The sequence below is a fragment of the Zonotrichia leucophrys genome, unplaced genomic scaffold, assembly GCF_028769735.1.
Source record: "Zonotrichia leucophrys gambelii isolate GWCS_2022_RI unplaced genomic scaffold, RI_Zleu_2.0 Scaffold_34_1600103, whole genome shotgun sequence".
Taxonomy (NCBI): Eukaryota; Metazoa; Chordata; class Aves; order Passeriformes; family Passerellidae; genus Zonotrichia; species Zonotrichia leucophrys.
In genome coordinates, this window is record NW_026992239.1 from 135,236 (window position 1) to 154,898 (window position 19,663).

The 19,663-nt window shown below is 59.0% G+C and overlaps 1 protein-coding gene across 1 annotated transcript; it reads left to right on the forward strand.

Annotated features, from left to right (window-relative positions):
* The first annotated feature begins 1,091 nt into the window (after nucleotides 1–1,091).
* Nucleotides 1,092–18,383, forward strand: WDR13 (WD repeat domain 13). Its single transcript, XM_064737080.1, has 11 exons — nucleotides 1,092–1,755; nucleotides 1,834–1,901; nucleotides 3,470–3,701; nucleotides 5,412–5,506; nucleotides 6,392–6,519; nucleotides 8,330–8,637; nucleotides 10,769–10,884; nucleotides 11,331–11,401; nucleotides 13,029–13,170; nucleotides 15,864–15,997; nucleotides 18,108–18,383. The coding sequence occupies exons 2-11, from the start codon at nucleotides 1,861–1,863 to the stop codon at nucleotides 18,290–18,292; spliced, it is 1,452 nt and encodes a 483-aa protein (XP_064593150.1). The 5' UTR covers nucleotides 1,092–1,755; nucleotides 1,834–1,860; the 3' UTR covers nucleotides 18,293–18,383.
* Nucleotides 18,384–19,663: the final 1,280 nt, after the last annotated feature.

The window sequence follows — 19,663 nt, forward strand, 5'->3', positions numbered from 1 at the left end:
GGGGTCCCAAATATATTTGGGGAGGGGTCCCGAGGATTTGAAAGGATTTGGAGGGTCCCAAACCTACTGGGGAGGGGGGGGGGTCTTGAAAAAATAAAGGGATGGGACCCCCCCAAATTGGGCCAGGGTGGCCTGGTGGGGTCTGGGGGTGACGGGGGGGAGTCCAGGTGGGATTTTGGGGGATCTCCCCTCAGAACGAGGATTTGGGGGGGGTCTCCCCTCAGAATCGGGATTTTGGGTGGTTTCCCTTCAGAAACGGAATTTGGGGGGGTTTCCCCTCAGAACGAGGATTTAGGGGGGGGTCTTTCCCTCAGACCCGGGATTTTGGGGGGATGTCTCCCCTCAGAACGAGGATTTAGGCGGGGGGGGGGTCTTCCTTCAGAACCGGAATTTTGGGGGGGGTCTTTCCCCTCAGAATCGGGATTTTGGGTGGTTTCCCTTCAGAAACGGAATTTGGGGGGGGGCTCCCCTCAGAACCGGGATTTTGGGTGGTTTCCCCTCAGAACGGGGATTTTGGGGGGGGTCTTCCTTCAGAACCGGGATTTTGGAAGGGGGGGGGGGGTCTTTCCCCTCAGAATCGGAATTTTGGGTGGTTTCCCTTCAGAAACGGAATTTCGGGGGGTTTCCCCTCACAACGGGGATTTTGAGGTGGTTTCCCCTCAGAACGGGGATTTAGGGGGGTCTTTCCCTCAGTCCCGGGATTTTGGGTGGTTTCCCTTCAGAAACGGAATTTAGGGGGGGGTTCCCCTCACAACGGGGATTTTGAGGTGGTTTCCCTCACAACGGGGATTTAGGGGGGGGTCTTTCCCTCAGACCCGGCATTTTGGGGGGTGTCTCCCCTCAGACCCGGGATTTTGGGGGGGTGTCTCCCCTCAGAATCGGGATTTGAGGAGGGGTCTCTCAGATTTTAGGGGGGTCACTCACGAGTCCACACGCAGCTGTAGGTGCCCACCAGGCCCGTGACCACGCGGCTCGCCAGGGCCCAGCGCCGCGACGGCTCCGTGGGGAACGGCCATTGCACGGCCAGCGGCATCCTCGGGGGGGGCACCGGCCCCCGGCCCCCCCCGGGACCCTCCGGGACCCCCCAAAGTCCCCCCGGGACCCCCCAAAATCCCCCCCGGCCCCGCTGCCCCCGCCGCGCTGCCGTAAAGCGCGCCGCACGCCCCTCACACTGTCGTACAAGCCGCCGTTAAGCGAGGCGCGCTCCGAGCAACGCCGTGGCGCGGCACAAAGGAGGACGTGGGGGGGATTCGGCGCTCACGGAGCCGCCTCGGAGGCACCGGGACCCCACCGGGGTCACCCTAAAACTCCCTTGGGAACGTCCCGGGACCCCCGACCCGCTGCTGTAAAGTGTCGTGCCCGCCCCATTGTGTTGTCGCAATTTCGGCGGGCGGGAGGACCCGGGGCAGAAGAGAGGCGCCGGGCGGAGCGGCCAATCCTGGGACGCTCTGGGAATACAATGACCATAAAGAGACGCGTTTACCACGCCCATTTTGCTCGCTCACCCAATCAGCGTGCGCTTCTGGAAGGCGGGAATTACAGACGAGACAAAACCCACGCCCCAATTCTCAAAACCAACCAATCACCTTAACGACCACGCCCCCTCTCACCGCCCCTCCGTCTCCTGGGCGATGCGCGCCGCCATTTGGGCGTGAGGCGGCGCCGCGGCAACTTCCGGTCCGGCCCAGCCGCGCTCCCCCGGCCCAGCCCCGGCGCCGCGGAGCTCCTGAGGCGGAGGTGGAGCGGGACGCGCAGGTAGGGCCGCCCCGCTTCCCTTTTTTCCCCATTTCCCCCTCATTTTTCCCTCAGCTCACGCCGTTGTTCCCTCGGCAGGGTCCCCCCGCGGCGGCCGCGGCCGCCATGGCCGCCGTGTGGCAGCAGGTGCTCGCCGTGGACGCGCGGTGAGCTCAGGGGGATTTTTTTGGGGAGGATTTTGGATATCTGGGCGATTTTATGAGGGGGGGATGTTCTTATCTGGGCTGTTTTGAGGGGAATCCGGCACCTAGTGTTGTTAAAGGGAGAGATGCTCCTACGTGGATGCGGAAATTTGGAGATTTTGGGTATTTGGGGCATCTTTTTGGGGGATTGTGATACCTGGGCCGGTTTTGAGGTGGAGTTATCACACCTGGGCCCGTTTTTGGGTGAAATTTGTCTTGTTTTGAGTAGAATTTCCCTCGTTTTGGATAGAATTAACCCCATTTCTCACCGGTATCTCACTTGTGTCTCACCTGTATCTCACCTGTGTATTGCACCATGCAGGTGCCCTAGTTCTACATTTCTGGCTCCATTTTTGGGTGGATTTTCTCTGGTTTTGTGTAGAATTAATCCCATTTCTCATTGGTATTTCACCTGTATGTCATCTGTGCAGGTGCACTGCATACTACACCATGCAGGTGACTCAGTTCTGCACACCTGGGCCCGTTTCTGGTGGAATTTCTCTGGTTTTGGGTAGAATTAACCCCATTTCTCACCTGTGCAGGTACGCGGCGTTACCGCACGCCGCAGCTGCCGCAGTTCTGCACACCTGGGTCTGGTTTTGGGTGGAATTTCTCTGGTTTTGGGTGGAATTTCTCTGGTTTTGTGTAGAATTAACCCCATTTCTCACCTGTATCTCACCTGTGTCTCACCTGTGCAGGTACGCGGCGTTACCGCACGCCGCAGCTGCTGGGTCTGGTTTTAGGTGGAATTTCTCTGGTTTTGGGTGGAATTTTCTGGTTTTGGATACAATTGACCCCATTTCTCCCCCGTGTCTCACCTGTGCAGGTACGCGGCGTTACCGCACGCTGCAGCTGCCTCAGTTCCGCACACCTGGGTCTGGTTTTAGGTGGAATTTCTCTGGTTTTGGGTGGAATTTCTCTGGTTTTGTGTAGAATTAACCCCATTTCTCACCTGTCTCACCTGTGCAGGTACGCGGCGTACCGCACACCGCAGCTGCTGGGTCTGGTTTTAGGTGGAATTTCTCTGGTTTTGGGTGGAATTTCTCTGGTTTTGTGTAGAATTAACCCCATTTCTCCCCTGTGTCTCACCTGTGCAGGTACGCGGCGTTACCGCACGCCGCAGCTGCCGCAGTTCCGCACACCTGGGTCTGGTTTTAGGTGGAATTTGCCTGGTTTTGGGTGGAATTTTTCTGGTTTTGTGTAGAATTAACCCCATTTCTCACCTGTCTCACCTGTGCAGGTACGCGGCGTACCGCACACCGCAGCTGCTGGGTCTGGTTTTAGGTGGAATTTCTCTGGTTTTGAGTACAATTTCTCTGGTTTTGGATAGAATTAACCCCATTTCTTACCTGTCTCACCTGTGCAGGTACGCGGCGTTACCGCACGCTGCAGCTGCCGCAGTTCTGCACACCTGGGTCTGGTTTTGGGTGGAATTTCTCTGGTTTTGAGTACAATTTCTCTGGTTTTGGGTGGAATTTTTCTGGTTTTGTGTAGAATTAACCCCATTTCTCCCCTGTGTCTCACCTGTGCAGGTACGCGGCGTACCGCACGCCGCAGCTGCCGCAGTTCCGCACGCAGTACGTGCGCCGGCGCTCGCAGCTGCTGCGGGAGCGGGCGCAGGGCGGGCACCTGGCGGGCGAGGCGCGGCGCTGGTACCTGCGGCTGCGGGCGCGGCTCCTGGCGCAGCGCTACGGCGCCCTGTCCGAGGCGGGCAGCTGCCGCAGCGCCCTCAGGGCCAGCCGCACCACGCTGGACCGCATGGAGGTACCTGGGCACACCTGGGGGCACCTGGGTACACCTGGGCACACCTGGGCACATGTATGATACACCTGGGTACAGCTGGGGGCACCTGGGTACACCTGGGGCAGCTGCCGCAGCGCCCTCAGGGCCAGCCGCACCACGCTGGACCGCATGGAGGTACCTGGGGGGGTTTGGGGCACACCTGGGCACACCTGGGTACAGCTGGGGTATAGCTGGGGTACACCTGCACACACCTGGGCACACCTGGGTACACCTGGGCATGTGTATGATACACCTGGGTACAGCTGGGGGCACCTGGGTACACCTGGGTACATGTATGATACACCTGGGCACACCTGGGTACATCTGGGTACATGTATGATACACCTGGGCACACCTGGGTACACCTGGGGTACACCTGGGTACATGTATGATACACCTGGGCACAGCTGGGAGGGTTTGGGGTACACCTGAGAGACACCTGGGTACACCTGGGCACACCTGGGTACACGTATGATACACCTGGGCACACCTGGGGTACACCTGGGTACATGTATGATACACCTGGGCACACCTGGGCAGCTGCCGCAGCGCCCTCAGGGCCAGCCGCACCACGCTGGACCGCATGGAGGTACCTGGGATACACCTGGGGTACACCTGGGTACACCTGGGCACACCTGGGCAGCTGCCGCAGCGCCCTCAGGGCCAGCCGCACCACGCTGGACCGCATGGAGGTACCTGGGCACACCTGGGGGCACCTGGGTATACCTGGGTACAGCTGGGGTACACCTGGGTACAGCTGGGTACATGTATGATACACCTGGGCACACCTGGGTACAGCTGGGTACATGTATGATACACCTGGGCACACCTGGGTACACCTGGGGTACACCTGGGTACATGTATGATACACCTGGGTACACCTGGGCACACCTGGGTACAGCTGGGTACATATATGATACACCTGGGTACACCTGGGGCACACCTGGGTACAGCTGGGTACATGTATGATACACCTGGGCACACCTAGGGTACACCTGGGTACAGCTAGGGTACATGTATGATACACCTGGGCACACCTGGGCACACCTGGGGCAGCTCCTGGAGCGCCCTCAGGGCCAGCCGCACCACGCTGGACCGCATGGAGGTACCTGGGGTACACCTGGGTATACCTGGGTACATCTGGGTATAGCTGGGGTACACCTGAGAGACACCTGGGCACACCTGGGCACACCTGGGTACAGCTGGGTACATGTATGATACACCTGGGCACACCTGGGACGGTTTGGGGTACACCTGAGAGACACCTGGGCACACCTGGGTACACCTGGGATACATCTAGGCATTCCTGAATACCTGTGGGCACACCTGGGCACACCTGGGGCACACCTGGGCTCATGTGAGGTACACCTGGGATACACCTGGGCACACCTGGGATACACCTGGGCACTCCTGAATACCTGTGGGCACACCTGGGCACACCTGGGGGGCTCAGGACACACCTGGGGGGTGCTGGACCATCCCAAAACTCCTTTGGGGGGGGGTCAGGGAGTCCCAGCACCAATTTTGGGGAGATTTGAGGGGACCCCACCCCAATTTTGGGTTTCCCACCCCAATTTTCGTTGCTCCCTCCAATTTTGGGGTCCCAACCTTTCTCCCCCTCCCCAATTCGGGGGTCCCAACCCTTCTCCCCCTCCCCAATTCAGGGGTCCCAACCCTTCTCCCCCTCCCCAGGATTTCGAGGAGGACCCGCGGGGGTCCCGGGGCCACCGGCGCTCCCTGAGCCGCAGCTCCGGCCCGGGGGGGCTGCGGGGGGGCCCTGATGAGCGGTGAGACCCCCGGGGGGGAAATTGGGGAGGGGTCCCAGGGGGATTTTGGGGTTTTTTTCGGGGTATTTTGGGCGTTTTTTGGGGATTTTTGGGGGTTTCAGGGTGGTGGGGAGTCATTTTGGGGGGTGGTCCTGGGTGGTTTTGGGGGTCTGGGGGAGGTCTTGGGCTCCTGAGGGGATTGAGGAGGGGGTCCTGGGGATTTTGGGGGGTTTTAGGGGTTTTTGGGGGTCTCAGGGTGGTGGGGAGTAATTTTGGGGAGGGGGTCCTGGGGATTTTGGGGATATTTTCGGGGTTTTTGGGGGCTCTCATGGTTCTGGGGAGTCATTTTGGGGAGGGTCCCAGGAGGGTTTGGGGATATTTTGGGGGGATTTTGGGGGGGACTTTGGGCGTTTTTTTGGGGGGGGATCTCGATGTTTTTGGGGGATTCTCTGCACACCTGTGGGCAAAACCATTGTGGAGGATGGGGGGGTTTGGAGGGTGCCAGTCAATACCTGGGGGGGGTCAGGGGGTACCTGGGGGGGTCTCAGGATCCTGGGGGTGTTGGGGAGGGGTCTCAGGGGGTTGTGGGATCTTTTGGGGAGGGGTCTCGATTTTTTTGGGGGGGGGGTCTCAAGGTATCTCCCCCTCCCCTTAAGCTTTTTGGGGTGGGTGTGCACCTGTGGGCGAAACCATTGTGGAGGATGGGGGGGTTTGGAGGGCGCCATTGGATACCTGGAGTGGGGGGGTCTCACATTCCCCCCCCCCCCCCTCCCCTTTGGAGGCCCCCATTCCCCTGGACCAAACCATTCCAGTGAACCGGGGGGGTGCCGCGTTGGGCTCAGGTTGTCCTGTGGGGTTTCAGATCAATTTGGGGAGGGGTCTCACGCTGCCCCCCTCCTCCCGCAGCCCCCCCGGGGTGGTGCCCACCCCCCTGGCCGAGGCCAGCCGGGCCATGGCCGGGGACACCACCCTGAGTGAGAACTACGCCTTCGCCGGGGTGTTCCACGTGTTCGACCAGCACCTGGACAGCGCCGGTAACCGGGGGGGGTCTCAGGTGTCATCTGGGAGGGGTCTGGGGGGGTCTCAGGTGTTGTTTGGGGGGTCTGGGGGGGGTCTCAGGTGTTGTTTGGGGGGGCTCAGGTGTCCCCTGGGGGGCATCAGGGAGGTCTGGGGGTTCTCAGGTGCTGTTTAGGGTTTCTGGAGAAACTTTGAGGGGGTCTGGGGGGTCTCAGGTGTTGTTTGAGGAGTCACAGGTGTCCCCTGGGGGAGGGTCTGGGGGGGTCTCAGGTGTTGTTTGGGGGGTCTGGGGGGGTCTCAGGTGTTGTTTGGGGGGTCTCAGGTGTCCCCTGTTTGGGGGGTCTGAAGGGGTCTCAGGTGTTGTTTGGGGGGGCTCTCAGGTGTCCCCCGTGTCCCTCCCCAGGGCAGGAGCCTCAGTTTCCTGCAGGGTCTGGGGGCTCCCCCAGCTCCGGGGCTGATCCCTTTGTTTTGGGGGGGCTCCCAGCTCTGTGAGATTTTGGGGAGGGGTCTCACGCACCCCCTAATGTCCTCCCCCCAGTGCGGAAGGTGCAGTTCGCGCACGACGAGCGCCACCTGCTGGATGGGTTGGGGGATTTCCCCTGACTTTGGGGGGCTCCCAGCTCTGTATAATTTTGGGGAGGGGTCTCACCTTTCCCCCTTTCCCCCCCCAGTGCGGAAGGTGCAGTTTGCCCATCATAAGTGGCACATAGTGGGTGGGTTTAAGGGTCTCCCCTGGCTCTGGGGGGCTCCCAGCTCTGTATAATTTTGGGGAGGGGTCTCACCTTTCCCCCTTTCTCCCCCGCAGTGCGGAAGGTGCAGTTTGCCCATCATAAGTGGCACATAGTGGGTGGGTTTAGGGGACCCTGACTTTGGGCGGCTCCCAGCTCTGTATAATTTTGGGGAGGGGTCTCACCTTTCCCCCTTTCCCCCCCCCAGTGCGGAAGGTGCAGTTTGCCCATCCATGTGCTGGATGGATTTAGGGGGCTCCCCCTGGCTCTGAGGCTGAACCCTTTGTTTTGAGGGGGGGTCTCTCCTAACTCTGGGGGTTCCTGGCCCTGTATAATTTTGGGGAGGGGTCTCACCTTTCCCCCTTTACCCCCCCAGTGCGGAAGGTGCAGTTTGCCCACAACGAGCGCCACCTGCTGGATGGGTTGGGGGGCTCCCCCCAGTTCTATAGACCCTGTATAATTTTGGGGAGGGGTCTCACCTTTCCCCCTTTCTCCCCCCCAGTGCGGAAGGTGCAGTTTGCCCATCCACGTGCTGGATGAGTTTGGGGGTTCCCCCTGGTTCTGGGGCTGATCCCTTTGTTTTGGGGGGTCTCTCCTGACTCTGGGGGTTCCCAGCCCTGTAGAATTTTGGGGAGGGGTCTCCCCTGTCCCCCTTTCCCCCCCCAGTGTGGAAGGTGCAGTTCGCGCACAACAGGCAGCACCTGCTGGATGGGACTGGGAAAAGCAGAGCCATCCCCTGACTTTGGGGGTGATGGCTCTGCTTTGGGGGTTCCTGGCCCTATAGAATTTTGGGGAGGGGTCTCACCCGTCCCCTTTTCTCCTTCCCCAGTGCGGAAAGTGCAGTTTGCCCATGATGAGCGCCACCTGCTGGATGGATTTAGGGGTGGCCCCTGGCCCTGTATAATTTTGGGGAGGGGTCTCACCTTTCCCCCTTTCCCCCCCCCAGTGCGGAAGGTGCAGTTTGCGCACGACGAGCGCCACCTGCTGGATGGATTTAGGGGGTTCCCCCAGTTCTAGGGGTCTCCCCTGACTTTGGGGGGCTCCCAGCTCTGTATAATTTTGGGGAGGGGTCTCACCTGTCCCCCTTTCTCCCCCCCAGTGCGGAAGGTGCAGTTCGCGCACGACGAGCGCCACCTGCTGGCGTGCTGCTCGCTGGACGGGACGCTCTCCGTGTGCCGCCTGGCGCCGGGGCCCCCGGCCGTGCTGCGGCGCCTCCGCGGCCACGGCGCCGGAGTCTCGGACTTTGCCTGGTCCCTGTCCAACGATGTCCTGGTGTCCACCTCGCTGGACGGGACCCTGCGCCTCTGGGACCCCGGGGACGGGCGATGCATCCGCCGCGTGCCCGACCCCGACGGGGCCGCGCTGCTGTGCTGTGCGTTCCAGCCGCTCAACAACAACCTGACTGTGGTGAGAGAAACACTGAAACCTAAACACCCCAAAACTGCCCAAAATGACCCCAACCTGAGAGACCCAAACCAGCCTGCCATGCGTGCGTGCGTTCCAGCCCTCAACAAAACTGTGGTAAGAAACCCAAATACCTAAAACCCCAAAATGCCAGTGCTGGACCCCCTAGACCCCCCAACATCCCCCAAGCCACCTGCCTGCTGTGCTGCTGCGTTCCAGCCGCTGAACAACAACCTGACTGTGGTGAGAGAAACCCGAAATACCCTTCAAATACCCCAAATGCCTTCCAAAACTGCCTGAAACCAGACCCTGAATGACCCCCTGGAGACCCCCCAAACATCCCCCCCAAACCCAGCCCTGCCCTGCTGTGCTGTGCGTTCCAGCCGCTCAACAACAACCTGACTGTGGTGAGAGAAACCCCAAAATACCCTAAAATACCCCAAAATGGCGTCTGAAAAGACCCCTGGGACCCCCAAACATCCCCCCAAACCCAGCCCTGCCCTGCTGTGCTGTGCGTTCCAGCCGCTCAACAACAACCTGACTGTGGTGAGAGAAACCCCAAAATACCCTAAAATACCCCAAAACTGCCTCAAAACTGACCTGAAACCCCAGAGCCCTGAGAGACCCCCAAACATCCCCCCCAAACCCAACAATGACGGGGCCACAGTGCTGTGCTGTGCATTCCAGCCGCTCAAGAACAACCTGACTGTGGTGAGAGAAACACTGAAATACCCTAAAATACCCCAAAATGCTAAAATGACCTCAAAATCCCAGCCCTGAGAGCCCCCTGAGAACCCCCAAACCAACAATCCTGGGCTGCCCTGCTGTGCTGTGCGTTCCAGCCCTGAATAACAACCTGACTGTGGTGAGAGAAACCCCAAAATACCCTAAAATCCCAAAACCCAAAACTGATCTGAAACCCCAAGCCCTGAGAGACCCCCAACATCCCCCAAACCCAACCTGCTGTGCTGTGCGTTCCAGCCGCTGAATAACAACCTGACTGTGGTGAGAGAAACCTGAAATACCCCAAAATGGCCCAAAATACCACAAAATGTCACAGCCCTGAGAGACCCCCAAACATCCCCCCCAAACCCAGCCCTGCCCTGCTGTGCTGTGCGTTCCAGCCGCTCAACAACAACCTGACTGTGGTGAGAGAAACCCCAAAATACCCTAAAATGCCAAAACTCCCAAAACTTGACTGAAACCCAGAGCCCTGAGAGACCCCCAAACATCCCCCCAAACCCAACAATGATGGGCTGTGCTGTGCGTTCCAGCCGCTCAAGAACAACCTGACTGTGGTGAGAGAAACCCCAAAATACCCTAAAATACCCCAAAACTAATGAAAATCACAGCCCTGAGAGATCCCCCAAACATCCCCCAAACCCAGCCCTGCCTGCTGTGCTGTGCGTTCCAGCCGCTGAATAACAACCTGACTGTGGTGAGAGAAACCCCAAAATACCCTAAAATACCCAACTGCCCAAAACTGTCAAACTGACCTGAAACCCCAGAGCCCTGAGAGCCCCTCCTGGGACCCCCAAACCCAACAATGATGGGCTGTGCTGTGCGTTCCAGCCGCTCAACAACAACCTGACTGTGGTGAGAGAAACACTGAAATACCCTAAAATACCCCAAAACTGATCTGAAACATCACAGCCCTGAGAGACCCCCAAACATCCCCCCAAACCCAATCCTGCCCTGCTGTGCTGTGCATTCCAGCCACTGAATAACAACCTGACTGTGGTGAGAGAAACCCTAAAATACCCTAAAATACCCCAAAACTGCCTCAAAACTGACCTGAAACCCCAGAGCCCTGAGAGACCCCCAAACATCCCCCCCAAACCCAGCCCTGCCCTGCTGTGCTGTGCGTTCCAGCCGCTCAACAACAACCTGACTGTGGTGAGAGAAACACTGAAATACCCTAAAACCCCAAAATGTCCCAGTGCTGGGTGACCCTCCTGAGACCCCAAACATCCCCAAACCAGCCCTGCCCTGCTGTGCTGTGCTTCCAGCCGCTGATAACACCTAACTGTGGTGAGAGAAACCCCAAAATACCCTAAAATACCCCAAAATGGCCCAAAATACCCCAAAATTTTGGGGATCTCAGGAGGGTCTGAGTTCAGGTGTGCCCCTGCAGGTGGGCAGTGCCCGGCACATGGTGCAGGTTGTGAACATTTCCATGGGGAAGGCGGCTCTAGGGGGGTTTTTGGGGGTCTCAGGGTGGGTTCTGGGGGGATTTTGGGGGTCTCAGGGGTTGAGGTCTCAGATGGTTTGGGGGTCTCAGGTGGTTTGGGGTCCCAGGGTGCCCCCCAGCCCCATGTTTGCCCCAGGTGGCAGTGCCCGGCACATGGTGCAGGTTGTGAACATTTCCATGGGGAAGGCGGCTCTAGGGGGGATTTTGGGGGTCTCAGGCAGGTTTGGGGGTCTCAGGATGGGTTTGGGGGTCCCAGGGTGGCTTTGGGGGTCCCAGGGTGCCCCCCAGCCCCATGTTTGCCCCCCCAGGTGGGCAGTGCCCGGCACATGGTGCAGGTTGTGAACATCCCCACAGGGAAGGCGGCTCTAGGGGGATTTTGGGGGTCCCAGGATGGGTTTGGGGTCCCAGGGTGCCCCCAGCCCCATGTTGCCCCCCAGGTGGGCAGTCCCGGCACATGGTCGTGTCGTGAACGTTCCACGGGGAAGGCAGCCGGGGCGGATGGGTCCCGGGGTGTTTGGGCCCGGGCTGCCCACGATCGGGGCTCGGTGTCGTCGTTCCTGTGCGACCCCGGCACCGGTACCGGGCTGGGGGGGACTGGGAGGGGATTGAGAGGGACTGGGAGGGATTGGGGGGCACTGGGAGGGACTGGAGGGAACTGGGAGGGACTGGAGGGACTGGGGATGGTACAGAGGCACTGGATGAACTGGGACAGACTGGGAGGGACTGGAGAGGATTGGGGGGCACTGGGAGGGGTTGAGAGGGATGGGGAGGGGATTGAGAGGGACCGGGGGATTGGGGAGCACTGGGAGGGACTTGGGATGGGATTGGGGATGGGTACAGAGTGACTGGATGGACTGGACAGACTGGAGGATTGGGGGGGACTGGGAGGAACTGGATGGGCTGGGAGGGTTGAGAGGGATGGAGAGGGGACTGGGAGGGATTGGGGGGCACTGGGAGGGAACTGGAGGGATTGGGGGTGGGTACAGAGGGACTGGGATGGACTGGGCCAGACTGGGAGAATTGGGGGTCACTGGGAGGGATTGGGGTGGGTACAGAGGCATGGGATGAACTGGGACAGACTGGGAGGGACTGGGAGAGGATTGGGGATGGGTACAGAGGACTGGGATGGACTGGGACAGACTGGGAGGGATTGGGAGGACTGGGACGGGACTGGGAGGGGTTAGAGGGGATGGGGAGGGGACTGGGAGGCACTGGGAGGGATTGGAGAGCACTGGAGGGGTCTGGGATGGGACTGGGTGTAGGTACAGAGGGACTGGGATGAACTGGAGGGATTGGGGGCACTGGGAGGGAGTGGGAGGGATTGGGGATGGGTACAGAGGGACTGGGAGGGGTTGGGGGCACTGGGGGGTGGGTACAGAACGGCTGGGTGGTACTGGGAGCCACTGGGCTGTACTGGGAGACACTGGGAGGTTTTTGGGGAGGGGTCTCACACCCTGTACCCCCCAGGCCGGCTCACCAAGGCCTCGCGGGTGCTGTTGCAGGGGACACTGGGGAGCACTGGGGGCACTGGGGCTGTAGTGGTTGGTTTGGGGAGGGGTCTCACACCCTGTGCCCCCCAGGCTGGCAGGTGGTGCTGGTGCAGGGGGCACTGGGCTGTACTAGGGGGTACTGGGCAGTGTTGGGGAGCACTGGTTGGTTTGGGGAGGGGTCTCACACCCTGTGCCCCCCAGGCCGGCTCACCAAGGCCTCGCGGGTGCTGGTCCAGGGGGCACTGGGCAGTACTGGGGGGCACTGGGATGCACTGGGGCAGCACTGGGGCAGTATCAGGGGCACTGGGATGCACTGGTTGGCTTTGGGGAGGGGTCTCACACCCTGTGCCCCCCAGGCTGGCAGGTGGTGCTGGTGCAGGGGACACTGGGCAGTACTGGGGGGCACTGGGGCAGTACTGGGTGGTACTGGGGGGCACTGGGCAGTGTTGGGCAGCACTGGTTGGTTTGGGGAGGGGTCTCACCCCCTGTGCCCCCAGGCCGGCTCACCAAGGCCTCGCGGGTGCTGGTCCAGGGGACACTGGGCAGTACTGGGAGGCACTGGGGCTGTACTGGAGGGCACTGGGAGGCACTGGGATGCACTGGGGCAGCACTGGGGGGCAATGGCTGGTACTGGGGGGCACTGGGGCAGCACTGGGCAGCACTGGGATGCACTGGTTGGTTTGGGGAGGGGTCTCACCCCCTGTGCCCCCCAGGCCGCCTCACCAAGGCCTCGCGGGTGCTGGTCCAGGCCGGCGGCTCCATCACGTCGCTCTCGGCCCGGGCCTGGGCCAGCCGGGAGGCGCCGGACCCGTCCCTGCTGGTGAACGCCTGCCCCGACCGGCTGCTGCTCTTCCGGTACGGGCAGGGGGCTTGGGGGGCTTGGGGGTGCTCTGGGGGGCTTTGGGGAATTGGAGGATTTGGGAATTGGGGGAATTTGGGGAATTGGGGGATTTGGGGAATTGGGGGGATTTGGGGTGAACCAGACCCGTCCCTGCTGGTGAACGCCTGCCCCGACCGGCTGCTGCTCTTCCGGTACGGGCAGGGGGCTTGGGGGGCTTGGGGGGGCTCTGGGGGCTTTGGGGACATGGAGGGGCTTTGGGGAATTGGGGGAATTCGGGGGGATTTGGGGAATTGGGGGGATTTGGGGAATTGGGGAGCTTGGGGACATTGGGGACATCAGGGGGCTTTGGGGACACTGGGGGGCTTTGGGGAATTGGGGGGATTTGGGGGGATTTGGGGAATTGGGGATTTGGGAATTGAGGGGATTTGGGGGGATTTGGAGAATTGGAGGATTTGGGGAATTGGGGGGATTTGGGGAATTGGGGGGATTTGGGGAATTGGGGGAATTGAGGGGATTTGGGGAATTGGGGGGATTTGGGGGGATTTGGAGAATGGGGGATTTGGGGACATTGGGGTCATCAGGGAGCTTTGGGGACACTGGGGGGCTTTGGGGAATTGGGGGCATTTGGGGAATTGGGGGCATTTGGGGAATTGGGGGGATTTGGGGGATTTGGGGAATTGGGGGCATTTGGGAATTGGGGGATTTGGGGGGATTTGGGAAATTGGGGGGATTTGGGGAATTGAGGGGATTTGGGGAATTGGAGGATTTGGGGAATTGAAGGATTTGGGGAATTGGGAGGATTTGGAGAATTGGGAGGATTTGGGGAATTGGAGGATTTGAGGAATTGAGGAGGATTTGGGGATTTGGGGAATTGGGGGAATTGGGGGGATTTGGGGAATTGGAGGATTTGGGGAATTGGGGGATTTGGGGAATTGGGGGATTTGGGGAATTGGGGGGATTTGGGGAATTGGAGGATTTGGGGAATTGGGGGCATTTGGGGGGCTTGAGGACATTGGGGTCATCAGGGAGCTTTGGGGACACTGGGGGCTTTGGGGAATTGGGGGATTTGGGGAATTGGGGGGAATTGGAGGATTTGGGAATTGGGGGATTTGGGGATTTGGGGAATTGGGGGATTTGGGAACTGGGGGGATTTGGGGAATTGGAGGATTTGGGGAATTGGGGGGATTCAGGGATTTGGGGAATTGGGAGGATTTGGGGAATTGGGGGATTTGGGGGGATTTGGGGAATCGGGGGGCTTTGGGGAATTGGGGGGATTTGGGGGGATTTGGGGAATTGGAGGATTTGGGGAATTGAGGGATTTGGGGGATTGGGGGATTTGGGGAATTGGGGATTTGGGGAATTGGGGGATTTGGGGATTTGGGGGATTGGGGATTTGGGGAATTGGAGGATTTGGGGAATTGGGAGAATTTGGGGAATGGGGGGATTAGGGGATTTGGGGGGATTGGGGGATTTGGGGATTGGGGGGATTTGGGAAATTGGGGGATTTGGGAAATTGGGGGGATTTGGGGAATTGGAGGATTTGGGGAATTGGGGCATTTGGGGGCTTGAGGACATTGGGGTCACCAGGAGCTTTGGGGACACTGGGGGGCTCTGGGGACACTGGGGGATTTGGGGAATTGGGGGGATTTGGGGGGATTTGGGGGATTTGGGGTGAACCAGACCCATCCCTGCTGGTCAACACCTGCCCCAACCTCCTGCTGCTTTTCTGCTCTGGGGGGACATTGGGGCAGTTTTTGGGGTGATTTTTGGGTATTTCTGTTCCCTTTTCCCCTCCCCAGGGTGGTGGAGGACGAGGGTGGCTCAGGGTGATTTTGGGGTGATTTTTGGGTGTTTTTGGATATTTCTGACCCCTTTTTGGTCTCCCCAGGGTGGTGGAGGATGAGGGGGGCTCGGGAGGATTTTGGGGTGATTTTTGGGTGTTTTTGGGTGATTTTGGGGTGATTTTGGGGTGATTTTTGAGTATTTCTGACCCCTTTTTGGTCCCTGCAGAGTGGTGGAGGATGAGGGTGGCTCGGGGTGATTTTGGGGTAGTTTTTGGGTGATTTTGGGGTGATTTTTGAGTATTTCTGAGCCCTTTCTGGCCTCCCCAGGGTGGTGGAGGACGAGGGTGGCTCAGGGTGATTTTGGGGTAGTTTTTGGGTGATTTTGGGGTGATTTTTGGGTATTTCTGAGCCCTTTTTGGTCTCCCCAGGGTGGTGGAGGACGAGGGCGGCTCGGGGTGATTTTGGGGTGATTTTAGGGTGATTTTTGAGTATTTCTGATGCCGTTTTCCCCTGCTCAGGGTGGTGGAGGACGAGGGGGGCTCGGGGTGATTTTGGGGTAGTTTTTGGGTGATTTTGGGGTGATTTTTGGGTGATTTTTGAGTATTTCTGAGCCCTTTTTCCCCTGCCCAGGGTGGTGGAGGACGAGGGCGGCTCGGGAGGATTTTTGGGGTGATTTTTGGGTGATTTTGGGGTGATTTTTGAGTATTTCTGACCCCTTTTTCCCCTGCCCAGGGTGGTGGAGGACAAGGGGGGCTCGGTGGGGTTTTAGGGGCAGTTTTTGGGGTGATTTTTGGGTGTTTCTGACCCCTTTTTCCCCTCCCCAGGGTGGTGGAGGACGAGGGCGGCTCGGGGTGATTTTGGGGTAGTTTTTGGGTGATTTTGGGTGTTTTTGGATATTTCTGACCCCTTTTTGGTCTCCCCAGGGTGGTGGAGGACGAGGGCGGCTCGGGCGCCCCGGGGCTGCGGCTCCGGCGCAGTTTCCCCACGCGGCACCGGGAGCAGCCCCTGAGGAGCTGCTTCTGCCCCCTGATGTCCTTCAGGCAGGGGGCCTGCGTGGGTGAGCACTGGGACAGACTGGGAGGGACTGGGAGAAACTGGGAGGGACTGGGAATGGACTGGGAGCCTGCGTGGGTGAGCACTGGGACGGACTGGGACGGACTGGGAGAAACTGGGAATGGACTGGGAGGGACTGGGAAGGACTGGGACAGACTGGGAATGGACTGGGATGGACTGGGAGTGGACTGGGAATGAGACTGGGACAAACTGGGAATGGACTGGGAGAGACTGGGACAAACTGGGAATGGACTGGGAGGGAGTGGACAGACTGGGAATGGACTGGAATGAACTGGGACAGACTGGGAGGGACTGGGAGGGAGTGGGACAAACTGGGAATGGACTGGGTGGGACTGAGAATGGACTGGGAATGGACTGGGAGCCTGCGTGGGTGAGCGCTGGGACGGACTGGGAGGGGACTGGGAGAGACTGGGAGAGGCTGAGAATGGATTGGGAGGGAGTGAGAGAGACTGGGACAGACTGAGAGAGACTGGGAATGGATTGGGAGAGACTGGGAGCCTGCGTGGGTGAGTGTTGGGAATGGACTGAGAGGGGATTGGAATGAACTGGGATAAACTGGGAGGGACTGGGAGAGAGTGGGACAAACTGGGAATGGACTGGGAGAGAGTGGGAATGGACTGGGATAAACTGGGAGAGCCTGGGGATGGACTGGGAGGGACTGGGACAGACTGATGTCCCCAATGTCCCCACGCAGTGACGGGCAGCGAGGGGGATCAATGGGCTCACATTCTTGTCCCCAATGTCCCTGTGTCCCAATGTCCCCACAATGACGGGCAGCGAGGAGGGCGGTTGGGTGTCCCTGATGTCCCCAATGTCCCTGATGCCCCCAATCACCCCAATTTCCCCACGCAGTGATGGGCAGCGAGGGGAATCAATGGGATCATATCCTTGTCCCTGCTATCCCCAATGTCCCCGATGTCCCCACACAGTGACGGGCAGCGAGGAGGGCGGTTGGGTGTCCCTGATGTCCCTGACATCCCCAATGTCCCCACAGTGACAGGCAGCGAGGGGGATCAATGGGATCATATCCTTGTCCCCAATGTCCCCGATGTCCCTGCTATCCCCAATGTCCCGATGTCCCCACAGTGACGGGCAGCGAGGGGGGTCAATGGGATCACATCCTTGTCCCCAGTGTCCCCAATGTCCCCACAGTGACGGGCAGCGAGGGGGATCAATGGGATCACATCCTTGTCCCCAATGTCCCCAATGTCCCCAATGTCCCCACAGTGACGGGCAGCGAGGAGGGCGGTTGGGTGTCCCTGCTATCCCCAATGTCCCCAATGTCCCCACACAGTGACGGGCAGCGAGGAGGGCGGTTGGGTGCCATCCCTCATCCCTGTTCCCAACGTCCCCATGTCCCTGATGTCCCCAATGTCCCCGTGTCCCCACACAGTGACGGGCAGCGAGGAGGGCAGTTGGGTGTCCCTGACATCCCCAATGTCCCAATGTCCCCACAGTGACAGGCAGCGAGCGGGTCAATGGGATCATATCCTTGTCCCTGATATCCCCAATGTCCCCAATATCCCCTGTGTCCCCAGTGTCCCCACAGTGACGGGCAGCGAGGGGGTCAGTAGGATCACATCCTTGTCCCCAATGTCCCTGACGTCCCCAATGTCCCCAATGTCCCTGCTATCCCCAATGTCCCCAATGTCCCCATGTCCCCACAGTGACGGGCAGCGAGGGGTCAATGGGATCACATCCTTGTCCCTGCTATCCCCAATGTCCCAATGTCCCCACAGTGACGGGCAGCGAGGAGGGCAGTTGGGTGTCCCCAATGTCCCCGATGTCCCCAATGTCCCCAATGTCCCTGACATCCCCAATGTCCCCACTGTCCCCAATGTCCCCAATGTCCCCACAGTGACGGGCAGCGAGGAGGATCAATGGGATCACATCCTTGTCCCTGCTATCCCCAATGTCCCCAATGTCCCCAATGTCCCCACAGTGACGGGCAGCGAGGAGGGCGGTTGGGTGTCCCTGATATCCCCAATGTCCCCAATGTCCCTGCTATCCCCAATGTCCCCACAGTGACGGGCAGCGAGGGGGATCAATAGGATCACATCCTTGTCCCCAATGTCCCCAATGTCCCCACACAGTGACGGGCAGCGAGGACGCCTCCGTGCACTTTTTCGACGTGGGCCGCGCGGCGCGAGCCACGGTGAACACCCTGCAGGGCCACGGGGCGCCCGTGCTGGCCGTGGCCTTCAACTGCGACGAGTCCCTGCTGGCCTCGGGCGACGCCGCGGGCACCGTCATCGTCTGGCGCCGCCAGCACGCCTGAGCCCCCCAAAACACCCCGAAAAACCCCGAAATCTGCCTGGAGATACCCCAAAAACCGACCCCGAAATGCGCCGGTGTGGGCTTGCAGTGTGGAGAGTTTTGAGAGTGGTGTGTGGCAGCGAAATACCCCCAAAATGCCCCAAAATCCTGCCCAAAATTCCCCCCAAAATCCTGCCCAAAACATCGCAAAATTCTGTCTGAAACACCCCAAAACCCTGCCCAAAACCACTCCAAAAATCCTGCCAAAACACCCCCAAAATCCTTCCTAAAATCCTGCCCAAAACCCTCCAGAATCCTTCCTAAAATCCTTCCCAAAACATCCCAAAATCCTACCCAAAAAACCCAGAATCCGGCCCAAAATCCTACCCAAACCCCCCAAAATCCCATCCGAAACACCCCCAAAATCCTGCCCAAAACATCGCAAAATTCTGTCTGAAACACCCCAAAATCCTGCCCAAAACACCCCCAAAATCCTGCCCAAAAACACTCCAAAAATCCTGCCAAACCATCCCCAAAATCCTTCCTAAAATCCTGCCCCAAAACCACCCCAAAAAATCCTTCCAAAAACCCAGAATCCGGCCCAAAATCCTTCCTAAAATTCTGCCCAAAACCACCCCAAAATCCCACCCGAAACACCCCAAATCCTGCCCAAAACATCGCAAAATTCTGTCTGGAACACCCCAAAACCCTGCCCAAAACCACTACAAAATGCTTCCCAAAACACCCCCAAAATCCTGTCCAAAATATCCCAAAATCCTGCCCAAAAACACTCCAAAAATCCTGCCAAAACACCCCCAAAATCCTGCCCCAAAACACTTCAAAATCCTGCCCAAAACCCTCCAGAATCCTCCCTAAAATCCTTCCCAAAACACCCCCAAAATCCTTCCAAAAAATAGAATCCTGCCCAAAATCCTCCTAAAAATCTGCCAAAACCCCCCAAAATCCTTCCAAATACACCCCCAGAATTCTGCCCAAAATCCCACCCAAAACACCCCCAAAATCCTGTCCAAAACATCGCAAAATTCTGTCTGAAACACCCCAAAATCCTGCCAAAACACCCCCAAAATCCTTCCCAAAAAACCCAGAATCCGGCCCAAAACCCCCCAAAATCCTACCCAAAATACTTCCTAAAATTCTGCCCAAAACCCCCCCAAAATCCTTCCAAATACGCCCCCAGAATTCTGCCCAAAATCCCACCCAAAACACCCCCAAAATCCTGCCCAAAACCACTACAAAATCCTTCCCAAAACACCCTCAAAATCCTGTCCAAATACCACCCAGAATCCTTCCTAAAATCCTTCCCAAAACACCCCAAAAATCCTTCCCAAAAAACCCAGAATCCAGCCCAAAATCCTTCCTAAAATTCTGCCCA